This window comes from Triturus cristatus, chromosome 2_2, assembly GCF_964204655.1.
Source record: "Triturus cristatus chromosome 2_2, aTriCri1.1, whole genome shotgun sequence".
NCBI lineage: Eukaryota > Metazoa > Chordata > Amphibia > Caudata > Salamandridae > Triturus > Triturus cristatus.
In genome coordinates, this window is record NC_140582.1 from 435,840,766 (window position 1) to 435,862,777 (window position 22,012).

The window sequence follows — 22,012 nt, forward strand, 5'->3', positions numbered from 1 at the left end:
GCTGTGGGGCCGTGTAAGGGGGGATTTCGAGGGACGATGCAGAGGGAAAATTAAATACATAATTAATTTTCCCTCTGCATCGTTCCTCCAAACCCCCCTTACATGGCCCCACCGCACCACCACTGTTACCTGCACGGACCGTCGCTGGAGGTGACTGGTTTATCTCTGTGCTGACCACCTGATGCATCCTTAATGGATTTACCACAGGGCATGACAGGGTGCTGGAGGACTCATAATGCGTGTAGAGTCAGTGAGATGAAGGAGGAGACCATGAAAGGTCTAGAGCCCGAGTGCCAAATAGGCTTAACTCAGCACCCCACATCTGCATGCAGAGGATAGAAAATGGAAGGCCCTCAAGGAGTACCTGGGTGATGGGCGAAGCAAAGTAGACCTTAATGTGCGACAGGAGCTCACAAACTGGCAGCCCCCAGATGCAAGCTAAATCAACACTCAGTGCACATCTACGTGTGCAAGGATGCTGAGGGGGAAACCCTGAGAGTGCCAGTGCTGAAGAAACAGATCCCGATAGGTAGTGTGCATCCTGCAGGTCCCAGTTCATCAATGTTTACTGATAGCCAGTTAGGAGAGGACCGCAGGGGCAGGACTTTTCAAGGGTGATAGGCAGTTTGGCTATAGTAGAAGGCTAAATAGCGTTGGACCCCTGGGCGGCATCTGGGGATAGGCAGGATGAAGGGCAGCTGCAGGGGTCTAAGAGCCACTCTCCAGAGGCGTAACGAAACTTGAGGGCCCCCCTTGCAAAGTACATGGAGGGGTGCCCCTCCAACCACATTCAGGAGCTCTCAGGCCAGGGCAATCTGCTGAGGAGACCCCCTGGAGCTTCGAGGCCCCCCCACACCAAGGGGGCTGCTGGGGCCTTTGTTATGCCACTGCTTCTCTTCACAGCCACAATTAATGATATTATGAAACTTTAGAAATACTACCTGTAAATGTTAAGCTAAATGAAACACAGCTTTTGTTTATATAAACCAACCTTTCCAAAGCTAATGAGAAGAAACCGGGGGTCTGTATGTTATAGTGGAGAGGTTCATTGATCTTCAACTTTCAGTTGCTAATATTCAAGGCCACTTGAATTATGTAGCAGGGACAGATGAAATTATGTGGCAGGGTTGACTATATTATGCTGCAAGAAAAGGCAAAGTATGCTGTATAATGCCGCGCAATGTTGGGATAGCATTGCCTCATTATTTTTTTATTTTAACTCATGTTATAAATGTTTGGGCAAATGTTTCATACCATAATCCATGGTCTGCTATAATTAGGAAAAGCTTTAATGAAAACACGTCCCCGTTATGAAACCCCAACTCCTCCTGTAAACACTTTGCTGCCCAATGGGTCTGGTTTTTTTTATTGATAAAATAAATAAATAAAACACTTAACCTCACTATCACCACCTTTTAAAAAAAGTAAATCTTAGCTCACAGAGAGGAGATTTTCTTCCATCCATGTGGGTCATGATTTTGTACTGGTTGTGACCATTATGTCATGCTAAAGTCTTCTTCAGCCAGTGGCATGCTGCGGGTATTGTGGTGCCATCCCAATAGACCTCATTCTTTTGCAAAAAAATATTCAAAAGAGGTGAGATTTGTGTGCAGCCTGGAATGGTGAAACTTTAAAAAAAAGTCGTTGGTTTGTCATAGAGGTCGGAGTTTTCATGAGGTTGTACATTCCCATTTTGTTAACGACCCTGAATTCTGTGGAAGGTAAGTAATTGCTGGCCCTATTTACAATTTCTGACCACATGGGACTGTTCTGTCTCATCTAGCGAAGCTTATACCTATCTCCCCTAAATGCAGCCATCAACTAACCCCTATGCCATCTGTTTTCATAAATGACCCCAGCTCAGAACAGGAAGCTGGACCGCTTGGGTGGTCACCATTCTAACCCCAAGCCACCTAGCAGCTGGTATAAAGCATTGAGTTCAGAGTCCTCACACACACAAACCCATGCCCACAGTCTAATAATGTCACACTGCAGTCTCCCTTTCTATGGCAGAAACTGTTCTAACAATAGAAGGGTTGCTGTCTTCAATACCTTAACCCGCATCCTTCTTGAAATTGAATCTTTGGGTCCTGGGCTAAACTCAGATTTTTCTAAATGCCAAACTTTGCCCCTCGCTGCCGTGATATATATCATAAACACCTACAAATAAACAGCCACTACAATTTGGCAAAGTAAAGACAAGCTTTAAAACTTTAGGAGGCAGATTGGGTCAACCAATGGGGCTGCAAAGCAGTCGACTGGGATTGCAGGCAACAAGTGTGGTAGCAATTGCTGTCACAGCCTTCTTTTCTTGTACTACCAACACTTATCTCCTCTTTAAGTCTGGAAAGAAATTTAAATAAGATTCCAGGAAGTGGGTATAGAGAAACATTTGTTTTTTTCTAATTCCTAGCTAGGTGTTTTCCTTTAAGGTCTTATTAAAAAATAAAATACATCGTTTTGCTATTGGGTGTGGACAGGGTATTTTTATGTGTTTATCCCTTTCTACGTAAGTTTAAAATAAGCTTCGCCTACTGTAGAGTGTGGATGTAGACACATTACATAGACTGGCTTTTCAGTCCCAACATGCAAAGCACTGTGACTGTTGTCGAAAAATCCAGGACTGTATTACCGTACTTCTGATGACATGAGGTCAGTTGGTAATTCAGGCTCAGCAAGCACTGAAGCCCGACTGGGACATGTAGCCCCTCTCAAAACAGTACGCAGAATATGATCTGCTGGCGAGTTAATCAGCACCCTTCTCTTGAAAACAGCCTCTCTTCTTTCACAGTTTCATGTTGACATTTCTTGTGGGCAAAAATTTTAAAGTGACTAAGAATTGGATAGATCGGAGGAGAGGGAGAGAGGGGGAGAGGGACAGAAGCGAGGGTTAAACGCCTCAGCTGTTATGACTTGTCATCGCGGTCAGATAACTTGGATTCCCTCCTTGGGCTTCTAGTATCTTCAAAGGTGTCCCACAGGCAGTTGCGCACCATTTAATTAATGAAGAGCCTCTGAGGCCCGGCCGGGGCTCAGGCGTGCGTTCGCACCATTTAATTTATTAAGAGGGCGGGCATGCACACAATTTAATTCATGATGAAGATGCTTGCTGAGTGAAGGGGCCCCTGGAACGCGAGGCCGCCCCGCAATGCGGGGGCTGCAGGGGCCTGTGTTACGCCCCTGCCACTCTCCATACAGTTGTCCCACTGTTCACATGCCATAGAGGAGCAGAACGAGCCCCAAAACAAGAGATGATGGCTCACCAGGTCGTCAGGTTTGCCAGTCAGTACATTCGCCGAGTGCAGATCTTGCAGAAGACAACCGAGTGTCTTGGTAGCAGTAGGGCCTAAGTACTGTAACCACGTGGATGTTAAAGGGTCCAGCCCCGCCCCAACATGATCCCCAGAGAGGCGTCAGGAGGGTGGGGAGAGAGACAAGTCTCTCCCCGATCGGCACTGGAGCTGGTGGCGATGCGGTAGTCCAACTCGGCTCGAGGAGCCTGGTGTGCAGTTCCCAGCCCAGCGTTACGTCACAGCCATGATTTTGGCTGGGCAAATATGGCAACTGTATCCCTTGCAGGTGCCTCAGGCAAGATGCGTCGGACCCACCACGTCTCAGGAGAGGGAAGCAGGCAAGCTGCATCTGGGCTCTCGTGCTCTGGCAGTGATGACCTCAAGTCTCCGGAGCCTGGCCATGCCCGCACCCCTGTCCAGAGCGCAGAGAAGCACAGAGCGTGAGGCCTCAGGATGGTGGCCGATACAGCAGAGCTCCGGCCGCGGCGTACTGGAGCCACATAGATGCCTGTCAGTCGGAATCAGACTAACTCTCCCGGTGCTGCAGGGTGTCAATATTCCACAACACCCATTGTGTTGATTACCCCCGTCCTGCTGCCAGATGCAGGTTGGAACGGCAAACGAGTATCTGCACCTTTTCGTTTTTTAAGAGCTGGCAGTGGTCCACTGCCTGCTCTTAAAAAATGTTGGTGCCCAAATTCACAAAGGGGAAGGGGTCCCTTGGTGACCCTTGGTGACCCCTTCACGTTTGCACATGAGTTAACACTTCCTTCATGGAGTCGGCAAAATATGAATATTTTGTGACTGCGTTTCAGTTGCGAAACATTATACAAGACATTTCAACTTTCTATTAGGAAGGGACGCCCTTAGCACGCCCCTTCCTAATACCGATTTGAAAACTCTATTTTGAGGGTTGGTAATGGGTTACTGACGAATGTATGATGTTACAACGCATACATTTACATCGCGGTACATTACATCGCGGTTTTGACAACGCAAGTCGTTACAACGACTTGCGTTGGAGGGCGCTGGACTTAGGAGTAGTATAATTTACTATTCCAACTCCAGTCTACGTACAGTAGGGAAGGTGTTGGATAGTAAATTATACTATTCCTTGTCCTAGAGCGCCATCTAGCGCAAAAACGCGATGTAATGGCATCGTGATGTAATCCCCGCGTTGTAAGCGATGTTTCCCGTTACTGACTCATAATATAGGGTTGTGCATTTTAGCGGTCGCAAACGACCAGGTTCTCCATTTGGGACCTTACCTGGATTATTGCTACCAAATCTCACCGCCACCGCCAGGAGTCCTTGGGTGTAATCAGCCGCGTCGCCGCTCCGGGACCTCAACTCCCGGCTGGCTTTGCGGCGGCGCGTTCCCTGACACGCAGCGCCAGCGCCAGGAGGCGCATATAACAGACCCTGAGGCCGGCGGAGCTGGGGACCTTACCTGGATTATTGCTACCAAATCTCACCGCCACAGCCAGGAGTCCTTGGGTGTAATCAGCCGCGTCGCCGCTCCGGGACCTCAACTCCCGGCTGCCTTTGCGGCGGCGCGTTCCCTGACACGCAGCGCCAGCGCCAGGAGGCGCATATAACAGACCCTGAGGCCGGCGGAGCTGGGGACCTTACCTGGATTATTGCTACCAAATCTCACAGCCAGGAGTCCTTGGGTGTAATCAGCCGCGTCGCCGCTCCGGGACCTCAACTCCCGGCTGCCTTTGCGGCGGCGCGTTCCCTGACACGCAGCGCCAGCGCCAGGAGGCGCTTGTAACAGACCCTGAGGCCGGCGGAGCTGGGGACCTTACCTGGATTATTGCTACCAAATCTCACCGCCACCGCCAGGAGTCCTTGGGTGTAATCAGCCGCGTCGCCGCTCCGGGACCTCAACTCCCGGCTGCCTTTGCGGCGGCGCGTTCCCTGACACGCAGCGCCAGCGCCAGGAGGCGCATATAACAGACCCTGAGGCCGGCGGAGCTGGGGACCTTACCTGGATTATTGCTACCAAATCTCACCGCCACCGCCAGGAGTCCTTGGGTGTAATCAGCCGCGTCGCCGCTCCGGGACCTCAACTCCCGGCTGCCTTTGCGGCGGCGCATTCCCTGACACGCAGCACCAGCGCCAGGAGGCGCATATAACAGACCCTGAGGCCCGCTTCGCGACACGCGCGCGGGACGCGCCGGGCGAAGCCCGGGCAAAGGGCGGGCCGTCATCGGCCGTCCTAGGCCGGAAAAGGCCGGGCTGGGCCCCCCCTCTGTCATCCTCAAAACTGTCATCTCAAGTAAGACACTATGAAAATTCCGTGTTTGTACCCGCATAACGTCTTGACCTAGTCCAATTGTTTTACTCTGTTAAATTTCCTCATAAGGCTCTGTGGGTTACTTACCATATCCCCTATCCCAGTTTGTCAGTCCCTTTTCCCAAACTCCACGAATCATGAATGTAACGGGTAAAACCCCCTTGGTGAAAAGGGCTATCAAAGGAACCTTGGACCATTTTGTCATCAGGACAATTCCGGACACAGAGAGGGAGGTCTCTCTCGCTGAGCGGCGACCTGACAGGCGCCGCTCGATTGAGCATATTAAGAACATGCGCACGTCCCTGCATTCAATACAACCAAGCACGTCGGTTCATGATGGGACTCATATAACTCCAACAGTTTGTGAATCTTCTAGTATTGAAAGCACTCCATTGCTTTTCCGGGACAGATCCAATCTAATAGACTCCATTACTGACCTCATTGCCGACTCTATTAATGAATTAAGTGTCATTATCTCTACCTCTACTTGTAACCTCCCTTCGCCTGTTGAGTCCCGGGCGCCCACCTCGTCACCTGTGGTAGAGATTGCCCAAAAAGAGAAACACTCTCGGAAGCACAATCTTGATCTTTGCCAAGGTCCCCCGCCAACAAAAAGAAGGAGAAAGTGGGGAGGTAGAACGCTAAGGGGTAAATTAAGCAGGCCTACTCAAACTCTAAACCAAAATCCTGATCCTGATAATACCCCTGCACTATCCACCCCGCAATTGCACATGACATCTGCCCTGACTACCCCTCAATCCATTCCATCTAAGGAGACCCCTATTACCAATATTACTGGGACCATCGAGCAAATAGTACGATCTCTTATTCTCCCAGTAATAGAGAGATTGAATAGAATCATTCTCCAATTAGGGACCCTAGAACAAGTAATTAGGGAGAACATAGTAGCAAATAAGGCTCAACTTAACAGTGTTCCATCATCTGTATCCCTGGTAACGGCAGTACCGACCCCCACATCCGTCACCTTAACCCCTTCAGCGCTGGGCGAATTCCGCCGCGGTGCTGAAGGGTTCGTGCGCGGGCGGGCCCATGACGGAACGGTTCCGTCATGAGCACAGCTCAACCGTGGCTCATGACGGAACCGTTCCGTCATGAGCATGGAAGGGGTTAAAGAAAGGGTTACCACCATCCTTGACACCTGTTCCATCAAAGCTTGCCTTTGTCCCCGTGGAAAAAAGATGTGTAAAAAATAATAATCGATCTTCCCCCCCCCCCAAAAGGAAGGGGTAAAGAACACCAATCCTTCTAACCCAAAATCTTCCCAGCTAAGTGCGCCTCGTGTATCACGTCTAGCATTTGAACCCAGGGTGAACAACATACAGGGGGGTGGGAACCCTATAAATCTAAGATCTGCCCCTGATCAAGGTGCCCATTCAAAACTTGATGTAATGAGAGAGCCTAGGACTAGGCCAGTAGACCTCCCCCCGGAAGCGGCTCCGTATGTAGTCATTCTGACAGGTGTTCCACCCTTAGAGGAAGGTAAGACGGAAAAATTTTACCAACTAAAAAACAAAGTGCTTTTTTGGCTCCGTCGAAATCGGCCGCTTCCTCTGTATTTGAATGGTGAAATTGTTCATGTCAGGCGACTGCCATGGCTGGGCTGTCGAAGGAAAAACCTATCCGGTGACATTATTATCATTAATTTCTCAGACCGTAGAACTGTAAGATACATCCTAGGTGAATTTCAGGAAATTGGGTCAGGGGGTATCATGACACGTGATTTGATATTTTTCTACCCGAGATCTGCAGTAGAATCTACACCTAATCTGGGACTATTAACTAGTTACCCTAATGAGCGTCCTATGTTCAGCCACAACAACTGTTTGTTTAATAGTAATGGCTATAATGGTTATAATCCATTCTATTGCCCTAAACCCTTCCAAGCTCTCTATAGATTCGACCATTCATCAGGTCTGGACGCAAATGACTGACTGGTTCAATCATCGCAGTCTTCAGTCTGTCCGACTTGTACATTTCCTGAAAAAGAGAACCAAGTATTCCAACTCCTTTCCTCCAGTAGGGCCATGGAGGAGCTTCAACCCTCATTGCAGGGTATATCAAATTTTCTATTAGACCTAGGCTCCCCAAGGGCTATGACAAAATCCCCTGTCGACGATACCATAATTGGGTGGGGTTCGGCTAAACCTGACCTATCCCTCAAATTAATATTCTGGAATGTCGCCGGCTTGCGCCCTAAGGTAGACCATCCACCATGGCTCTCTACCATTAGGGAACATAACATTATTTGTTTGCAAAAAACATGGCTAACTGTTCCCATCCATCTGCAAGGATATAAAACCTTTAATTCATTTGCCCAACCTTCACTATGTGGGAGAGCGAAAGGTGGCTTGGTAATATATCTCTCAAATGAACTCCTAATCACTGATACCAAAATCATTAACAGCAATCCCTATTCCCAGATCCTTAAGTTAATACCTAGTAAAACACATGTGTTCTACATAGTTAATTTTTATAACAACTTGACATCAAAGGACATACTTCCAGTTTTGGAAAATATTTCCCTACTCTTAACAGAGGAGCGACTTAAACATTCTAGTACTAGTATTAGCATAGTCTGGGGAGGGGACTTCAATTTAAATCTCTGTAAGGGAGGCGATACAAACAATTGTGATATTGTTGATGACCTGGGTTATAACTTAACGCATTTTCCTCATACCAATCTAGGGAACACTTTGACCGAGATAATATTTAACTTAGATCTCGGTTTTGCAAACGATCTTGTTTCCCCCCCAGTTTCCTTTACTCCCACGTTTAATGGCAGGGGACTATTTAGTCTGATTGATTTTGTTTTGGTATCGCAAGCTTCTAAGGAGCAGCTACGTAGCTTCCGAACAGGTACCGATCCTAGCAGCGATCACTTTCCCAACATTCTTATGATCACTATTCCTGATACGCCAGAACTGCCCAGCAAGCGAACTCTCCTAACACAAGAAACATTAGGGGTAAATAAACTGAACGGGTATGCAATTAAATGGGATAAAGTGCAATTAAATGGGATAAAGTGGATGCTGAAAAGATTACCTCAGTAGTGTTGAGTCGTACACTCCCACATATTGAAGTATGCTTAAACTCACAATCTGTCCCTGATCAGGTACTGGCTAGCTTTTCTGTTATTACATCCGAAATTAAGAGAGAGTTGTTCCGTAAAACTAAGGGTGTTAATCAAACAAAAAAGGGATGGTTTAATCCCGCAACAAGGAGCGCCTAACTCTTATTAAAGAAAGCTCTGACTAACACCGTAAGGGACAAAGGGGAAGTGATAAGATTAAGAAAATGAAATGTTATAAGCAAGCACTTAAATCCTGTAAGGTGGATATCAAGAAGGAACTATGGGCTAAGTTACATCAGAGCTGTTCCCTCAAGGATTCAGCCACCTTCTGGAAAATAGTAAGATCACCTTTCTTAACCGACCAACGAGAGATCCCACGGATTGAGGTAGCAGTGGGTGAGGCAGCTTGGGTTGATCATTTTTCTAGGATCTTTGGTATTTCGGAGGATTCTTTGACAGAGCTCCCCTCAGAAAGTTTGGCGATGCCGGCTACTCTAAACTATAGAAGACCATCCCTCTCCTCTAACCCTAACCTTCATTTTGACCATGCCGAGGTACTCACGGCATTGCAAGCTTCTAAATGTGGCAAAGCCCCAGGCCCTGACGGGGTTCCCGTGGACCTATTAAAAAATAATTTAGAATTATGGTCCCCTATTCTTACAAAGGTCTTTGAAGCAGCCACTAAAATTGGCCCACTAGAGTCTTGGACAACTTCTATTCTTCTTCCCATTTTTAAGAAAGGCGACCGCAATAGCCCTGCCTGTTACCGTCCAATTTCCCTTTTGGACTCTACTGGCAAGGTGATGGGTCGGCTACTTCTTAAAAGACTCCAAGACTGGGCTGAAAGCAATCAAGTGGTTTCTGACCTCCAGTATGGCTTTCGAGAGGGACTGGGGACAGTGGAGCAGGCATTAAACCTTTCATTACTGATAGGTAAATATGTATGGGCGAAAAAGGGGAGGTTGCATTTAGCTTACGTCGATCTTTCGGCGGCCCTTGATTGCGTTTCCCATAGCAAACTTTGGAAACTCCTTCTGACTATGGGGGTTGATCCCCCCTTGGTGAGTTTCATTCAGAATCTCTATACAGGGGCCTCAGCAAAAGTACGGTACGGTCTGGGGGGGGAAGTTACAACATAATTCCCAGTAGTTAAGGGTGTCAGACAGGGATGTGTACTGGCACCCTTTCTTTTCAATCTATATATGAATGGTTTGGAGGCTGCGATGTTAGTAGGAAGCCAGGACCTGCCCATGATCGATCGTCGTCCAATACCCGCGTTGCTTTACGCGGATGACGCAGTGATCATGGCCAGGACCCCGCGCCAACTCCAACTTCTTCTTGATAGATATTGTGAGTTCATGGCAAGCCTAGATCTAAAAGTAAACATAAAGAAAACGTTTGTCATGCACCTGGGGAAACGTCTCAAACATTCCGGTGGTAACCAGATAAATAATACCATCCTGGAGACCGCAACTTCGTACCCCTATTTAGGCATTCTGATAGACAATACCTCTAGTTGGGGTCCAGCCCTTCTGGCCAGAAAGATGGGGTTCCTTAGAACTACAACAGCCTTGGTCACATTTGCGCAAAAACTAGGCCAGCGTCCCTCGCGGGAGCTGATTCAGATCTATAGGGCTAAGTGCCGTTCAGTGGCAATGTATGGGGCTGGGGTTTGGGGTTATGTCAACACGGAAAATATCCAAAAAGTAGAAAATGTTTTTTTGCGGTACCTTTTGGCCGCTCCCAAAAGTTCGCCAACCTACGGTTGCCATATGGAGTTGGGGGAGGATTATATTTCTGATCTCATTGCTATCCAACCAATTCTCTTATGGCATCGACTCTGGGAAACTATAGAATGTAAAATGACTCGTCTGCTTATCTCTGACTGTCTTACTCTGGAAAATTGGAAAAACATCCCATGGTTGCTATATGTCCATAACTTTCTGAGAGACGTAAACCTGGAATCTTTTTTCACGTTCCCTGAGACTACAATCGAAGTATCACGCAAAAAGCTGAAAAATGCGTGTTTATCTCATTTACGTGAGCTTCGTTTAACAACTGAGATCATAAAGCCCCCAAACCTCCATCTTGCTTCGGTACAAGTCTCATTTGGGATCCAGCCGTATTTACTATCCAGTGTTAATCCCTATGAAAAATATCTTTTAACACGATTCCGGTTTAATACTTTCCATCGGCTGATAACTTTCCCGAAGACAAAAGATTGGTCTAGTAACCTAACTCCTTGTCCTTGTAATGGGCAATCAGAGCAATCGCCACTGCATGTAGTCTTTTTCTGTAGTTATTACGAATTACCTCGTAAGAAGTGGATTATTCCTTTATTAAAACTCATAGGCTTACGCCAGTGTCGCCCGGCCCTTCTTGCCTTACAATGTTTGGACACTGAGTATAGCATTTTCCCAATAGCCCGTTTTTTAAAAGTCTGTGTTAAATACCGTGCAAACTATGATTTACTATAAAACGACAGATCGTGATTGGGATCCAAACTGAAAGTAATAATGTGTTATATACTTGGCGTTCTTATCATGCACATATAAGAACTTTTTTGTGATCTATATTAATTCTTTTTAAGATTTAAAAAAAAAAAAATGTTTTTAACCTTTGTATACTTTTATGGACACAGAATTTGTATCCGAATAAAGTTTTAATTGAATTGACCACTAAAAATGGTCAAACATCTGGTCCACTGTGTAGTTCTCTCTGCCTTTCATGCAATGCAGTGAAGCAATTTCCCCTGCGGCGTTGGTGAAATCTTACCAAATCTGTCTCTTGATGTTTAGCCAAACTGGTGAAAAGAACAGTAGACAAAAACGATACATTACTCAAATGACAACATTTCACACCATGAAAAATCTCAGATATAATACAGGCAAAGTGTACTGCATAATAACAGAAATGGCACTGGTGTCACACGGGGTGCAGAGTCACTAGATGATGGTGTGGCTGAGAGAACTGTAATCATCTGGACTCCAATATGGAATATGTCCAAAAACTTGGCTATCTAGATAGCTGTGATTATTACTTTGCCGTTATATACTTCTTTCCCTGCAACTCGTGAGACAGCCTGTGCCTGGCCCCTTCCACATTAGGGATACTACTGATAATAAATAAATATGGCACAGCACGCAGCCCACTCTTGGGGATCCTTAGTTCTGAAACCTAGATAGAAGGAGCCAGTTTGAGAAGATATTAATATAACCTTCCAGCCCGCTGCCAAGGGCTATACTGGTTGTTAAAGGCCCTGGACCTGAGTTATAGGCCCAAACCCACTGAGGGTGGAATGTTCTAAATAAAAAGGGAGAAACAGAAAGACAAACTTTGTAATGTTGAAGCAGAAAGCTTATACCAACTATTATAAGCTCGGAGCTACTCCATTGTCTTCAGTGGAGCTCACAACATTGCAGTGATCTAATCCAAGATATTAAACCAAGTCATGATAAGGATATTTGAAACCAATTCTTCCCACGCCTAGATCTGAGCCGCTTGACGTAGACATGTAAGCACCGTTCCTTTTTTCGGATTTACAGGTCCATATAAGACAGGCACCACAGTAAGCTGGGTGCTTGGCTTTGGGTACACAGGGATGTAATTCAATCTCACTCAATTTTTCTGCTGATATTACTGATATTTTTAGGTCTGGAATAGACATAGCTGTAGCTGTCTTGGCAGCCTTGTGTAATCAGAAAAATCCAGAAATAAAAGATGGATACTTATATACATACATGGAGAGGCGTTTGGTAAGTCCTCTTCATCCACTGATCTTTTCAGTTGTCATTCACACTCTGCTTTCGGTAGACACATTTTTCTTTTTTGTAGGATGTGCTTGTAGTAGAAATAAATGTATAGTTAGCCATTGCACCAGCTTGCCACTGCCAGACCTATCGGTGTTTCCAATGTTTGTTTTTCTTTTGTCTGCACCCAGTTTTCTTGTACTTCATTTATATTTTGCTGTTTTTTTCATCGCGATTGATGATTCACCTTTCCATGTGTACTTTTCTCTTCAAATAAGCGTTTCTGTTTGCTAGTAACTGTTTCTTATTGTGTTATTCATGTAATCATGTTCTGCGATATTATCTATTCGTATTACTCTGGCATAACGAATGCAAACAATACAAAATAGACATACAAATAAATGTATACTCTGATGATCTAATTCATTCATCACCACATCTTTTTCAATATTTAGGATTAATTCTGTGGACGACAATCTGCTTACTCACCTGCAAGCTGAAGATGATACATGGCGACACCTAAACCAAGATATGCAAGATAAAACTTACCTTCACAGGTACACACTGTTTCATGACAATTCCTTGCAGTTATATTAAATAGTACACATATTATCAGAAAACAAAAACAGATAAAGTTGCTCTTTTTTCATACTAGTATTTGTTGTACATTACATGGTGTGGGACAATGGATGTTGGCTGAAAGAGGGGTTGAATATGTTTATGGTATAAAAAGCATCTTAGCAATAGAGGCACCTTTCTTGGGTATTCAAAAAAAATATTGTTTCAAAAATATCAGATGCAGAAATATTGTGTTGAAAATGTCAAGATATCGAAATAAGGAGAGGGGAGAGGAGGATATGGCTAGGTTCGTCCTCCTAGGTACTAATAACGTAAAAAAAGATCCGACATCAGGGATCAGAGAACCTAGCTAGATAGAAAGGGAGGGGTCTACTTAGTGAGTAAGACGCACCTCAAAAAGAGAAAAGAAAATACTTTTCTTGAGTCCCCTCACTCACCAAAGGTTTCCCCTAGGTGACATGCTTCATCATTGGGGCCATCCCAAGCATCTAATGCTTGGGGCGTGCTGCGACTTGCGACAGTTACGTAGGAGCACTATTTAGTGAAGACTATGTGTAGTGCAGTGAGAGGGGAGTGGTGTGGGTTTAAATTAAAAATTACCTAGCTAGTGAGCGTAAATGAGTTTATTCGTGCTCCTAGTTGGTAAAGGATAAAAAGGGGGGTTAATAAAAGGGAGGAATTAGGTAAGAATGTGCTAATAGTCCCAAATATTGAAAGCCAACATGTTTCGAGGTTATCCCCTAAACCTCTTCTTCAGGACCGCATGGGGACCAGCCCCATGTGTACCACTCCGTGCAAAGACCTATAATAAGGTGATAAAGTAAAAAGGAAAAATAAACGCGCACATTAGTGTCAGCATAAATCAATTACATACGGTAAGATTGAACACGTAGTATCTGGAGAAATTCAAAAAACATACATGTTAATACGCTGCCTGCCCAGCGATGTCGTGGGCAGGTGATTCATCTAAGATCAATTTCAATCGTAGGTAATGGTGCTCATGCCTGTAACTTAGAATAGGTGTAGACATCCAATGTAGTCTGGTAAAACACATATGAAAAGACAGTACACTCGTGATGGGACATCCGACATAACAGACACAACATAAAACACATATAGTGGCGTTTGGACCTACTTAGTAGTTAATAAAAATTTGCCTCATGGTCTGCCGGGGTGGAGGAGTCTAAATAACCCTAGGAGAGAGTGGGGGTTGTAAAGCTTAGAGTTGGTATGGCGTTACAGCCCTGCAGAATGGACAAAAGTTTAAGTTAGTGAAAAATAGGAAAAAGGGGCTCAAGGTTGCAAATTAGCCCCAGGCGCAGGAGAGAGAAAACTTACTTGACTCGGCTTGCCTCCGTCAAATTGACCAATTGGATTCCATCGGCGGACCGCATCTTAGCGTGTCCTGGGTTCCAGTGGTTTAAATACTCTCTAAGATTGTTAGAAAATGCTTAGTCACCGGCTCTTGGAAGAGCTGGGCCGTGTGTAGCGCTTCGTTTGTAGCGGCCATCTTGAGTGTAGTAGGCAACGCGTTTTAGGTCTATGAAAGTTGGATAAGGATTGTAAAATAATTGTGAAGGGTGCGGAGCACACTAGCATTGAAGGGGAAGAGTTAGAGGATTATTAGGAAAAAATTATTGAAAGCGGACAATGGCGAGTCTCGAACCTGGGAGGTCGAGAGGGAGTTGTCTTAGTAGTAGGAGGAAACACAATAATGTGGCGGCCATTTTAGCCTAGTCGGCTAAGGAAGGGAAAGATAGGGAAAGTCATAGTCCCAGGCACAATTGAGAAGGGTGGGCACTGGCACATAGCTAAAAATGGGGAAAAAATGACTAATGAGGAAAAATTTAAGGTAACAAAATAAAAATAAAAATTTAAATTAAAAATTAATGGAAAGGAATTAAGGGCAAAATTAATAGAATTAAGGACAAAATTAGAATGATGCAAGACATTGGCAACAAAGGTGTAAAAATGATGCACATGGTTTTCTTAAAGTAAAGATTTTTAAGCAAAAAAAATAATTAAGAAAAACAGGTAATAAAAATTAGGAAAAAGGACTAGAGGTTAGGCAAAAATCAGAATATACAAGTTAAAAAAGGAAAAATGAAAAAAGCAAAATATGCCTGTTTATCTGACAAATTGGCCCCACGGGATATTGTCATTTAATCCTTTGGTATCGGTGCGCAGTTTGAAGACCCAGCGTTGTTTTTCTAGCAGGCTATGCTCGAGGTTGTCACAAGGCTTAATATGCTCCAGGACCACCCACCTCATGTCGTTAGGTGTGTGTTGCACTTTCGTTAAAATGTGCTGTCATTCTGGTACTTGCTCTGTGGCATTGGATGTTGCTGCGGTGTTCACAAATCCTTGTGCTCACCTTCCTAGTTGTCATGCCCACATAGTGGAGATTGCAGGAGCATGTGATCAGGTAGACGACACCCACTGTGTTGCATGTCGTGAAATTTCTGAGTTCCCTTGTCGTGCCTGTCTTGAATTGGACCGTTTTTGAGGTCGGGGTCAGGTGGCACACACTGCAGTTATGACAGGGGTGATGGCCTGTAGGTAAAGTGCTTATGGTCTTTTGCATGTTCCTCTGGTTCGCTTTTGGGCGTGTGTGTACCCAGAGGTCGCGTATATTCTGTCCCCTCATATGTGAAAACATGGGTGTTGGGATATCAAGGTTGCCGCTGTTAAGGATCCTCCAGTGTTTTTTTACCATCTTGGTGATTTTGTCCGATGCTGTGCTAAAAGTGGTGATGCAGATGGGTCTCCTGTCTTTTTCGGTTTCCTGTTTAACGTAAGTTTCTAGAAGGGCATCTCTGTTGTTATTTTTTGCTCTCTTCTTTGCTTTATAGATTACATGAGAGGGATACTTTCTGTCTTTCCGTTTTTTTGCCAGGTCTCTGGCCTGTTCCTCATAGTCACACGTTTACGTGCAATTTCTCCTTAATCTGAGGAATTGGCCAAATGGTAGGTTCTCTTTGAGGTGTCTTGGATGGAAACTGTCGTAGAGTAAGAGACAGTTCTTCGCAGTGGGTTTAAAATGAGTAGTGGTTTTTAGGTGTCCTTCTGCGGCGTAGATGTTGAGTTCTAGAAAGGTAAGCTCAGATCTGCTCATTGTGTGTGTAAATTTGAGGAAAGGGTCTTGTAAGTTCAACCATTCTAAAAACAGATTAGCCTCTCTTTCATCGCCATTCCATATTACTAGGATATCATCTATGTATCTCTTCCATTCGGTGATCAGGGGCCGAAAGGTGTTGTTGTCCGAAAGGATCTTATGTTCTTCCATGTGGTAGACATACAAACTCGCTACACTAGGAGCGAAGGTGCTGCCTATACTGGTCCCGTGTTGTTGTTGGAAGATTGTATCTTCGAAACTAAAGAAATTTTCAGTGAGGGCCCATTTGCAACATTCCAAAACCATATGTCGCGGTGTATGGTAAGGCCAGGACACTCCATAGAGAATGTCTTCTAGGATGTCCAGGGTTGACTTATGGGGTAGGCTTGTGTAGAGGCTTTCCACATCAAGAACCTATGAGAATGTTGTTACTGGGGTCGAAGGGTAAGTCCTTTAGGAGGGAGAGGACTGCTTTTGTGTCTTTGAGGTAAGTGTTGGTATACTGAATGAGCAGCTGTAGGAAAGCATCCGCAAATTTTGATAGTGGTTCAAGGATGGAACCGATACCTGAGACTATAGGACGTCCCGGGGGGTTCTCCAACCGTTTATGGATCTTTGGTAGTGTGTAGAAGTATGGCATTGTGGGGTGATTGTTGATCAAGAAATCATCCTCTTTTTTAGTTACCCAATCGTGGGCCAGGGCTTCTTCCACCATGCTGGTTATTCCAATTCGTATACGTTCGGTAGGGTCTTCTGCAATGCGTTTGTAGTTCCTCTCGTCTGATAGGAGTCTGAGGCATTCTGAACTGTATGCCTTTGTGCTTTGTATAACGATGCCACCCCCTTTGTCGGCTGGTTTGATGGCGATATCTCCATTGTCCGCCAGAGATTTAAGTGCCTCTTGCTCCGTTTTGGTCGTGTTATGGAAGACTTTGAGTGTTCTTGGATCCAGGTCTCCTGCTTCTCTTAGAACTGCTTTCTCAAAAGCCAGTAGTTCTACTGGTAGGGCGGTGGATGGTGGTGTGAATGTTGACTTTGGGCGTAGGTTGGTGTCACCTCTTGGAGCGTCCGTTAGTGGTTTATTATCAAAATAAACTCTCAATTTGAGTTTCCTTATGAACTCGCTCAGTTCACAACTGAGTAAGAACTTGTCCAGGGATGGGGTGGGTACAAAACCCAAACCCTTCTCTAGGACCTCGAGTTGGTTCTTAGGCATGACGGCCCCTGATAGGTTAACCACTAGACTTGATTTTTGCTGGTGCTCGGTAGGTTCGGAGGCCCCATGCTCCTCGTGTGACTCCAGAGGTTGTGCCCAATGGACTTGTTGTCCCCTTCTTGTTTTTCCTCGCTGTGGTCCCTGGCCTCGTCCTAAAAAAGGACCCTGTGGTCCTGTGTATTCAGCTTGGGTACTGGGTTCCCAGTATGGGTATGGTTGTGGTTGATATTGTTGTGGACCATAGTAATAGGGTGCTGCTTGGAAAAGTGGCGGCTGGAAATGAGGCCATCCATAATTGCCTGGGTTGCCCCTGTATCGCATCCTACGTCCTCTGTTGCGTTGTCCCCTCGTGTAGTTGCTCCGTCCTGGGCTTTGGTCTGAGCTGTTGTAGCTAGTATCTAATCCGTCAGTGTCTGTATTGTATTCTATTGTATTTCTCCCAGTAAGATGGTAGTCATCCCTAGTGTAGGGGTAGGTTGTTTCGTGGTTGAAATTTTTGGCATCCTTTTTGAATTTCTGATATTTAGTGAACCTTTTATTTTACAGCAGGATAAATTGTTCAAAAAAGATTGGTCGCTAATCTCTTGGCACTGCACAAGAGACTGGCTTGTGCTAATTATAAAAACTGCTACACAAGAGATGAAGGAAGAAATTCACACCCTAGAGGTGAAACTAAAAACGTTCCAAACACCAGCCGAACTAAAAAAACGCCTTGAGGAACTGAAAAGAACTGTGACGGATTTCGAGACATCTTTAAAAGACACTAAATATCAGAAATTCAAAAAGGATGCCAAAAATTTCAACCATGAAACAACCTACCCCTACACTAGGGATGACTACCATCTTACCGGGAGAAATCTGGGATACAATACAGACACTGACGGATCAGATACTAGCTCCAACAGCTCATACCAAAGCCCAGGACGGAGGAACTACATGAGGGGACAACGCAACAGAGGACGTAGAATGCGATACAGGGGCAACCCAGGTAATTATGGATGGCCTCCTTTCCAGCCGCCACCTTTCCAAGCAGCACCCTCTTATTATGGTCCACAACAATATCAACCACAACCATACCCATTCTGGGAACCCAGTACCCAAGCTGAATACACAGGACCACAGGGTCCTTTTTTAGGATGAGGCCAGGGACCACAGCGAGGAAAAACAAGAAGGGGACAACAAGTTCATTGGGCACAACCTCTGGAGCCCACACGGAGTCACACGAGGAGCATGGGCCCTCCGAACCTACCGAGCACCAGCAACAATCAAGTCTAGTGGTTAACCTATCAGGGACCGCCATACCTAAGAACCAAACCAACTTGAGGTCCTAGAGAAGGGTTTGGGTTTCGTACCCACCCCATCCCTGGACAAGTTCTTACTCAGTTGTAAACTGAGCGAGTTCATAAGGAAACTCAAATTGAGAGTTTATTTTGATAATAAACCACTAACGGACGCTCCAAGAGGTGACACCAACCTACGACCAAAGTCAACATTAACACCACCATCCACCGCCCTACCAGTAGAACTACTGGCTTTTGAGAAAGGAGTTCTAAGAGAAGCAGGAGACTTGGATCCAAGAACACTCAAAGTCTTCCATAACACGACCAAAACGGAGCAAGAGGCACTTAAATCTCTGGCGGACAATGGAGATATCACCATCAAACCAGCCGACAAAGGGGGTGGCATCGTTATACAAAGCACAGAGGCATACCGTTCAGAATGCCTCAGACTCCTATCAGACGAGAGGAACTACAAACGCATTGCAGAAGACCCTACCGAACGTATACAAATTGGAATAACCAGCATGGTGGAAGAAGCCCTGGCCCACGATTGGGTAACTAAAAAAGAGGATGATTTCTTGATCAACAATCACCCCACAATGCCATACTTCTACACACTACCAAAGATCCATAAACGGTTGGAGAACGCCCCGGGACGTCCTATATTCTCAGGTATTGGTTCCATCCTTAAACCACTATCAAAATTTGCGGATGCTTTCCTACGGCCGCTCATTCAGAATACCAACACTTACCTCAAAGACACAAAATCAGTCCTCTCCCTCCTCAAGGACTTACCCTTCGACCCCAGTAACAACATTCTCAGAGGTCTTGATGTGGAAAGCCTCTACACAAGCCTACCCCATAAGGCAACCCTGGACATCCTAGAAGACATTCTCTATGGAGTATCCTGGCCTTACCATACACCGCGACATATGGTTTTGGAATGGTGCAAATGGGCCCTCACTGAAAATTTCTTCTGTTTCGAAGATACAATCTTCCAACAACAACACGGGACCAGTATGGGCAGCACCTTTGCTCCTAGTGTAGCGGGTTTGTATGTCTACCACATGGAAGAACATAAGATCCTTTCGGACAACAACACCTTTCGGCCCCTGATCACCGAATGGAAGAGATACGTAGATGATATCCTAGTAATATGGAATGGCGATGAAAGAGAGGCAAATCTGTTTTAAGAATGGTTGAACTTAAAAGACCCTTTCCTCAAATTTACACACACAATGAGCAGATCTGAGCTTACCTTTCTAGACCTCAACATCTACGCCGCAGAAGGACACCTAAAAACCACTACTCATTTTAAACCCACTGCGAAGAACTGTCTCTTGCTCTACGACAGTTTCCCTCCAAGACACCTCAAAGAGAACCTACCATTTGGCCAATTCCTCAGATTAAGGAGAAATTGCACGGAAACGTGCGACTATGAGGAAAAGGCCAGAGACCTGGTAAAAAAACTGAAAGACAGAAAGTGTCCCTCTCATGTCATCAATAAAGCAAAGAAGAGAGCAAAAAATAACAACAGAGATGCCCTCCTAGAAATACGTTAAACAGGAAACCGAAAAAGACAGGAGACCCATCTGCATCACCACTTTTAGCACAGCGTCGAACAAAATCATCAAGATGGTAAAAACACACTGGAGGATCCTTAACAGCGGCAACCTTGATATCCCAACACCCATGTTTTCACATAGGAGGAGAAAGAATCTACGGGATGTCTTGGTACACACATGCCCAAAAGCGAACCAGAGGAACATGCAAAAGACCATAAGCACTTTACCTACAGGCCATCATCCCTGTCATAACTGCAGTGTGTGCCACCTGACCTCGACCACAAAAACGGTCCAATTCAACACAGGCACGACATGGGAACTCAGAAATTTCATGACATGCAACACAGTGGGTGTAGTCTACCTGATCACATGCTCCTGCAATCTCCACTATGTGGGCATGACAACTAGGAAGGCGAGCACAAGGATTTGTGAACACCGCAGCAACATCCGATGCCACAGAGCAAGTACCAGAATGACATACATTTTAACGACATGCAACACACACCTAACGACATGAGGTGGGTGGTCCTGGAGCATATTAAGCCTTGTGACAACCTCGAGCATAGCCTGCTAGAAAAAGAACAACGCTGGGTCTTCAAACTGCGCACCGATACCAAAGGATTAAATGACAATATCCCGTGGGGCCAATTTGTCAGATAAACAGGCATAACCTCACGGACATATTTTGCTTTTTTAATTTTTCCTTTTTTAACTTGTTGTATATTCTGATTTTTGCCTAACCCCTAGTCCTTTTTCCTAATTTTTATTACCTGTTTTTCTCAATTATTTTTTTGCTTAATAATCTTTACTTTAAGAAAACCATGTGCATACTTTTTACACCTTTGTTGCCAATGTCTTGCATGATTCTAATTTTGTCCTTAATTCTATTAATTTTGCCCTTAATTCCTTTCCATTAATTTTATATTTAAATTTTTCTTTTTCTTTTGTTACCTTAAATTTTTCCTCATTAGTCATTTGTTCCCATTTTTAGCTATGAGCCAGTGCCCACCCTTCTCAATTGTGCCTGGGACTATGACTTTCCCTATCTTTCCCTTCCTTAGCCGACTAGACTAAAATGGCCACCACATTATTGTGTTTCCTCCTACTACTAAGACAACTCCCTCTCGACCTCCCAGGTTCGAGACTCGCCATTGTCTGCTTTCAATAATTTTTTCCTAATAATCCTCTAACTCTTCCCCTTCAATGCTAGTGTGCTCCGCACCCTTCACAATTATTTTACAATCCTTATCCAACTTTCATAGACCTAAAACGCATTGCCTACTACACTCAAGGTGGCCGCTTCAAACGAAGCGCTACACACGGCCCAGCTCTTCCAAAAGCCGGTGACTAAGCATTTTCTAACAATCTCAGAGAGTATTTAAACCACTGGAACCCAGGACACGCTAAGATGCGGTCCGCCGATGGGATCCAATCGGTCAATTTGACGGAGGCAAGCCGAGTCAAGTAAGTTTTCTCTCTCCTGCGCCTGGGGCTAACTTGCAACCTTGAGCCCCTTTTTCCTATTTTTCACTAACTTAAACTTTTGTCCATTCTGCAGGGCTGTATAGCCATACCAACTCTAAGCTTTATAACCCCCACTCTCTCCTTGGGTTATTTAGGCTCCTCCACCCCGGCAGACCATGAGGCAAATTTTGATTAACTACTAAGTAGGTCCAAACACCACTATATATGTTTTATGTTGTGTCTGTTATGTCGGATGTCCCATCACGAGTGTAATGTCTTTTCATATGTGTTTTACCAGACTACATTGGATGTCCACACCTATTCTAAGTTACAGGCATGAGCACCATCACCTACGGTTGAA

At 45.1% G+C, this 22,012-nt stretch overlaps 1 protein-coding gene across 7 annotated transcripts in view; it reads left to right on the top strand.

The window, feature by feature from the left end:
* The window catches only part of LOC146862334 (uncharacterized), a 216,212-nt gene that overhangs the window by 185,545 nt on the left and 8,655 nt on the right, over positions 1–22,012 (top strand). For all 7 annotated transcript variants that reach the window (XM_085641538.1, XM_085641542.1, XM_085641541.1 and 4 more), the window contains exon 6: positions 12,888–12,989. In XM_085641538.1, coding sequence (XP_085497664.1) covers positions 12,888–12,989 — 102 coding nt within the window. The remainder of the gene's footprint in view (positions 1–12,887; positions 12,990–22,012) is intronic.